Raw genomic sequence first — 7,888 nt, forward strand, 5'->3', positions numbered from 1 at the left:
TTATGTTATTGTACTGTATAGCTTAATCTAAATCGGAATTAAATTTATTTTTAACTTTATGTCTTGTGTTCTTAGTCTTGTGTATATTGTACTATATATAGCTTACCCTAAATGTGAATTAACTTTATGAATTAACTCTATGTTTTGTTTTCTTAGTATTATGTTATATCATAATTAAGTGAGGAAATATGGAAATAAATTCAGATGAACGTGATGAGGTTTTTGAAAAAAATTCAGCAAAGAAAAGAAAATCAGATCAAAGTTTTTGAGAAACATTATAGAGATTGCCAGAATAAAAGGTGAAGAATATGTTAACTACCAAGGAAATACTAAAACTCGAAAGTGTATTGGCATCCCCTGCAGGTATGTTATTTTGTATTCAATATTACTGAATAGTTTTACAGTTTTACAATTTTATTTTTATTGGTAGAACTTGTATAACATAATACACATAATGTATAACATAATACACAGTATAAAATATTTTTTTGTTCTATTGGCTGCAAGAGAAACAACTGTCTTGAGACTATTAATGAAGAGGATCAAATGGATATATTAAACCATTTCCATACCTTCAACACTAAAGATGAGCAAGATTTGTTCCTACAATCCTTTATTGATTCCCAAAAAGTAAAGCAGAGACGACCCAGGAAGGAAGAGAGTTCTAAAAAAAAAAAAATGCTACCTTTAAGTATCACGTTATGGTGGGTTCTGATCAAATGCCGGTTTGTTTTAAAGCTTTTTTATGTTTTCATGCAGTTACTAAAAAACGAGTTGAAAGATTGCGAGCTTTGAAAATGATTGCGAAAAGCCCAGTGGGTAATAGAGGACGTCATATAAGACAAGTACTGTCTGAAGAAATCAAACTTTTCATCAGACAGCACATTGAAAGCTTTCCAACTAAAGAAAACCATTATCTTGGAAAGCCTATATGCTATCTAGATGCCACTTTAAATGTTAAAACTTTGTATAGGCTGTTTAAAGAGAAATACTTTTCAATAAAATTTGGAGGAACAAAGTATTTTGACTACTTTAAAGAAAACTATAATCTTTCCTTTGGAAGGCCGCATTGTAAACATAGTTCGACCTGGTCTTGCAGCCAAGCTCCAACCATTATCACATTGTCGTAATGTTGCTTCTCTTTCTCTTTTCTACAAATACTATAATGGGCACTGCTCTAAAGAGCTAGCGTCTCTGGTGCCATCTACTAAAATTCATTCTCGTGTTACTCGTCATTCAATTAAGTGTTATCCTTTTTTCTGTGACTGTTCCTAAATGCTCCAAAAACTGACTGTTCCTAAATGCTCCAAAAACACAGCAGGCAAGGGTCCAGATGTAGTGTGCTCCCTTCTATTTAACTATTTAATGAAGGTAGAGCAGCAGCAATTCTACCCAATAGGAGGGCACTCCTTCCTACCATGTGATATGGATTTCAGTATAATAAAGCGAGAACTAAACTGACACGATAGGCTGTACACAGTAGACTAAGTATGTGACCTTATTAGCGCATCCTCCAAAAATGATAAATTTATGGTACAAAAAGTTCAATCTTCAGAAATTTTAGACTTCAAGACGTGGTGGCCGCAGTTTTATATAAAAAGTTGTGTTTCCTATGAAGCCAAAGGTAAGCAAGTCAAAAAGGACAAAAAGCAGTACTTTTCAATAAGCAAGTTCATGCAATGCACATATGATATAACATTTCCTTCTAAGGTTATTGGCCGATTTCATTGATTCTATAATGAATCACAGCTTTTCTTTTAGAGCAACAGGTCTCCCAAACTTATGTTTTCCAAGTAAAGAAGCTTACCTGCAGTTAAAGTATCAATAAAGATTGAAAAAATGGCAAACATAAAAAAACTACAACCCTATATTCCAGTGGAGTTTGAAGATTTTTATTCTGAAATTTATATGTGGCCAACAACCGAAATAGTTGAAGTTGAAAACAATGACTAAGTTGTCATTGCTCGTATTGCTTATCCCAGACTAAAGAGATTTATTTGAAGATAGTATATATTTATGAAATTACTTATTTATAAATAAGAGTATATGTAAATATTGATTTCTTGGTGTTTTTTGTAAATAACATTGTTTTAAAACACATTTATTTGTCTATTTATTCAAATTATGCTAAAAGCAACTTTAAATGATTTTTTTTCATATGAATATTTTTTTTCATATTCGTCCTGTAAGGTGTTGATTGATATAATTATATGCTGTTTTGCGACAGATTCCTTTTTTAATATAATGGTTAGCAACTTCAACTTTGGTAACTTTTGAATTTTTTACAAAATAGTTTTTGACATTATATTGAAGAACTGCCCTTTCTTTTCCGTTTAACGTTTTTTTTTGAGCAATTTTTATGAGTAATTTTTCGTAAATTTTTTGAATATATTTTTTGAATAAATTTTTTGAGTAAATTTTTTGAGTAATTTTTTTGAATAATTTCGAATGCTAAATTAAAATATTATGGATTTCAAGTTAACTTTTGTGTAACTAATTTATTCTCGCCCGTTATATAGTGTATGTATCCTGGTATAGTAGTAAAAACTAAAAGTACTAATTAAAAAAGTTACATAAACAATCAAACTTTTAAAACCACTTAAAAAAAAAAAAATAAAACAAATAAAAAAAATTTTACGAAAACAAAATAAAAGATATAAAATTATATTGAAAAGTACAACAAAAAAACAATTTTTTAGTGCTATCTAGTTTCGGTAAAGCAGCTATAAATAATCCCTTAAATGGACTACAAATAGAGACTAAGCTCTTTAATTAATTTGATAAAGATATATTAAATTAATTAACTTGATAAAGATATGATAAATTTAATAGCTTTATTATAATTAAATTGGTTTTGAGTTTCATTTGGAAAAGAATTTTTTTTAAGCTTTTAAATTTATAAAGTATAACCGAGCAAAACGTAATTGTAACTCTATTTAAAGTATGGATTTTTTTAACGTTAGGTTACATTTAAGCTTACACTTTTTAAGTTTAAAAAAAAACATTAATATTGTTTGTTTTTTTTAACTTATAACACAAAATATTAGTACTATAATTTTTTTATTAAAAAAAATGTTTCAATATGAGAAGTTGCAAATAATTCATTACTTCCTCTTTGCAATCAGCTGCTTAAGCTACCGGAAATTATGATGATCGTATTTCCGCGAATTTAAAAGAATTTTAAATTTTGAATTATCATTTTGTTTGCGGAAGAATTCTTTAAAGAATGATAAATATTTGCTTTTGGCTGCATATTTTTGACGGCTTAAACTTTTTCTTTTAATTATCTTTCTAGTATTCTTTTAGTTTTTTTTATCTATTATTATTAAAACTTTTATAATAGTTTCTAAATTCATTTATCCATTATTTAGTTGTTATTATTGATCAATAAAGTAAGAACTCTTTTTATTATAATTTTATTATAATTATTATATAATTGTTTTAATAAAACGAAATTTACACATTTTTTTCATTTTTGTCATCGGTCAATTTTTATTTTTGTCAATCGGTCAAAGAAAGATCAAATCTTACTTTGACCGATTAGTAGACATCAACTACTAGTTGATTAGTTGTATTAGTGTTTTTGAATCAGGTTTTATGAAGTCATTTTTATCAGACAAGTTTTTCGTTAATTAACTCTATAACGTTCTGTCTTTCCTCAACATTCTCTGAGCAGAACATGGAGTCAGAGAAAGCGTACCAAGCTCAACGTCGAACTATTGACATAACTACTTCACTTAATTGATGTTTTAAAAGGTTAAGCTGGTAAAAGATGTGTCTCGGTTCTTCAGTAAACCTGTGTGCGACTTAAATTTTCATAGTTCCTTTGTCCTCTTAAACTTTCCTGAACTTTATTTTGTCAACACATTTGATTGAGCTTTGTATTGCTGTTTGTGATGCAACATTCGTTACTAAGTAGTTTCGTAATAAATGTTTTGTTAATTCAAATTCAAACTTTTCTTCTGACTTCTATTTATTTGTTCTTCAGACGCTTTTTTTTAAATATAGATAAAATAATTGAACCTTCATTAAAGTTTGTAAAATACTTAAAGTCTAAGTAGTTTTAATAATGTATTTTTTATCTGTTTTGTTTTAACATAGGTAAAATACAAATGGCCGTATGTCAAATTTATTTGAATATAATTATATTTTGTTAGTTTTACGTCGAAGCAGGAAGATATTTGTAATGTAACTAAAATTAATATTACGAAGGAGTTTAATTAACTTTGATTTATTAACTAATAATTAATTAAAAACATTACTATTTAAAAAAATCTTATTTCAATCTTCTTTTCCAATTTTATCTAGCTTTTTGTTTTTCTTTTAAGTCTGCTAATCCGACTTGATGTGTACCGGTAGTCGTTATTTTAGCTAAAAACAAACTCTTTCTTAGGAATCTTTTTTCTTTTGTAACGTGCAATTCTCTTTACAAGTATAATTTCGCAATTACCATTCAGTTAAGTTTAGTCTTGAATTTCTTTATCCTTTAAGCTTCCTTTTACCTAAACAACCAGGTTGGCTACATTCCAATCATCCACCAATCTCGCAGTAATTTTATATTTCTGTTGTTCGATATGTGTTACAGGATATAGAAATAAAGCAATTGCATGGATTCATTTACCAATCAACTTCGAGTGAACATCGTTCATTACGTATTTAATCAGATAAATTCTATTGTTTTTATTGCTTTTTTCTTATTCGTTTTTATTGTTTCTTTCTATACCATATCAAAGAAGATCTTTTAGCGTTGGTAACTCCGATACAAGAAAATCTGTTCCATAATCTATATACTCAGAAAGCTTTGATTCGCTCCTTTTTTCTAATTCTTGATGATATCGACTGTCATGATTCATAGCAAATTTGCAAACCTTTTGCGTAATACCAATTGCATACCAATTCGATGTAAGAGGCTGTTAATGAAAGTTCAAACGGAAAGCTGTTGTTTGAAAATAAAAGAATACGCGGTGATTTTTTGCAAAAAGCTAATAATTTTTTAATGACTATTGAACCAGTGTGGAATTTGAAGTTTTTCGTGTCTTTTTGCAACAAAAATAATAAGTCGATGGCCGATAAAACTTTGGATGTGCTCTGCTTCTTCAAAACTTATTTTAAATATAATTAAAAATAATTACATATTTATATTATATCAGTGGTTCCCAAACGGTGGTCCATGGACCCCTGGGGGTCCATATGAACTTTTGAAACGGACCACAAGGTAAACGTAAATTCAAAATAAATTTGAGTTTTTAATTTTGATATTTTTCTCTGTCTTAAAGAAAAAAATAATTCTTAAATTCAAAATGTAATTCATGCTAGGCTACATATGTTGCACAAAATCTGTGTAAGCCAATTCGACGTTAACCGTCAATGACTTGCGGACCACTATGAAACAATAGATATTTTATATTATTCTTACATCCGTAAATTTTAAATGCTATATAAAATTATCTTATCTTATGGTAAAAATATTTTTTCTAACTAATTGGTTTGAAAGAAAGTAATTTGTATTATTTTCTTTGAATAGTCGTTAATATACTTCTCTCAAATGAATTATACAAATCTCGAGTTAATATATTACATTATTTTATATTATTTTTTAAATTCTTTAGATGTCTAAAAGTAAAAAAAAGGTCATATTCAGATGAATATATGAAATATGGTTTTACCTACATGCTAAAAGAAACCATTTGCTACCCACAGTGTGTTATTTGTTATAAAGTACTAGGAAATGACTCTATGAAACCCTCAAAGCTTGCTATTCACTTGAATAAGTGCCATCCTGATCTTCGAACAAAAATGTTATTAATGAAATTAAAGAATCACCATATTTTTCTATTCAGTTGGATGAGTCCACAGATGTAAGTTCAATGGCACAATTAATTGTATTTTGTAGGTATATTCACAATAATAAATTCAAAGAAAAATTTTTGTTCTCTTCTTTCCTTGAAACAACAACAAAAGCAGCTGATATTATGGAAATTATGAAACAGTTTTTCAATGACAATAAATTACAATGGAAATATTTGTTAGGAATTACTACTGATGGAGCTCCTGCCATGATGGGTTGTAAGTCTGGATTGCAGACTAGGATAAAAGAGATTGCTCCAAATGTAGTTGGTGTATACTGTTTTATTCATAGACAGGCTTTGGCAACCAAAACATTGCCAGGTAGTTTGAAAACTGTATTTAATCAATTGGTCAAATTAGTGAATCATATAAAATCTTCTGCTTTTAACACTCGACTTTTTACAAAATTTTGTTCTGACCTAGATGCTGAACACAATAAGTTATTGTTTTATACTTCAGTGCGATGGCTTTCTGCTGGAAATTTGTCAAATGAAAAGTGGACTGGTAGAATATTTTGAATTTGACAATTTTGAAATAACAACTGCTTATCTTGTGGAAATTGTGGGTCATTTTAACAAGTTAAATTTGCAACTTTAAGGCAAAAATGGTAATGTCATTACACACTCGGATAAACTGAAGGCATTTATTGAAAAGCTCAAACTGTATAAGACTAGAATCAATAATGGAAATTTGATAATGTTTCAAAATTTAACTAGCGTAATTGGAAATAACATGCTTCCCGAAGTTTTAAAGATAGAAATACTTTGTCACCTAGATAATTTGATTAATGAATTTGGTAACTATTTTCCAGATGTGAACCTTTTGAGCAGTGAAGTAATTATATCACCATTTTCTTGTGATGTGAAAAATGTGAATGAGGAAGCACAAGAAGAATTTATAGAGTTAAAGAATGATACCACTGCTAAGGATCACTTCAAAATAACACCATTAAATAACTTCTGGTTGAAAATGAGGAATTCATATCCATTGTGTTCAACAATTGCACTTAAAGCTCTTATTCCTTTTTCAACATCATGTTTGTGTGAAGCAGGGTTTTCAGCCATGTTATCTATAAAAACCTAAAAAAGAAATAGACTTGAAATTGATGCAGATATTAGATGTGCTCTATCAAAAACTAAACCAGATTTTCAGATATTAAATGCTGGTAAGCAGTGCCAGAATTCACATTGACCAGTTTTTGTATCATATATTAATTAAGATAAAATATTTTAGGGTCATAGATAGTCTATTCTATTAAAAAATACCTTGAATAAAATGTTTTCCTGATGAATAAAAATTACATTATTAAAATTTTCGCCTTGTAATAACTTTTAAAAGTAAAGGGGTCCATGGAGATCTTATGATATATAATTTGGGGAACGGGTTAGAAAAGGTTGAGAACCACTGTATTATATCTATAAAAACAACAAGTTCTTTTTAATATAATAATTAAGTAGGTTTAGTATTGAAAAACCAAAGAACTTCCTTGTAATTTAATTAGTTTTTTCTAAACATATTTTGAATAAGTTATTAACTTTATAAAAACCTTACTTAAATAATACGTTAAAATCTTTCCACAACAGGTATTTAAAAATCCCAGGATCTCGGTAATAACTAAATGTAATGCGGAAATCTCAAAATTTAAAAAATAGCATGGGATTACTAACCCTAATTTTGCGTAAATATTTTTTTTTTAATAATTTTTTTTGACATTAAAAAATAACATAAAAGCTATTATTTTACAATTTATAAGTTGACAACTTTTTATAGTTTTGATATCACATGTCACACGTAGAATTTAAAATGAATGGGTGAATTTTTTTTTTTTTTTTTTTGTATGATATTACAAAATAATAATTATTTACAAATATTTCAACTATCTCTGCATAAAAAATACTTATATACGAATTACAAAAAGTTTTACATATGTTCCTCTTTGTATATATTTTTCAATTTTTAAATATTTTTATTATATGCATTCATATTATGACAAAAAAAAAACTTTTTTACATAAATTTAACACCAAACTTTTCAAAAATTC

The 7,888-nt window shown here is 27.8% G+C and overlaps 1 protein-coding gene across 1 annotated transcript; it reads left to right on the top strand.

The window, feature by feature from the left end:
- Positions 1 to 308: 308 nt before the first annotated feature.
- On the top strand, positions 309 to 6,930 carry LOC136083480 (protein FAM200C-like). The gene is made up of 5 exons (XM_065802881.1): positions 309 to 363; positions 760 to 1,018; positions 5,610 to 5,798; positions 5,894 to 6,351; positions 6,446 to 6,930. Exons 1-5 carry the CDS (start codon positions 309 to 311, stop codon positions 6,928 to 6,930), a joined length of 1,446 nt encoding a protein of 481 aa, XP_065658953.1.
- Positions 6,931 to 7,888: the final 958 nt, after the last annotated feature.

This window comes from Hydra vulgaris, chromosome 08, assembly GCF_038396675.1.
Source record: "Hydra vulgaris chromosome 08, alternate assembly HydraT2T_AEP".
Classification (NCBI taxonomy): Eukaryota; Metazoa; Cnidaria; class Hydrozoa; order Anthoathecata; family Hydridae; genus Hydra; species Hydra vulgaris.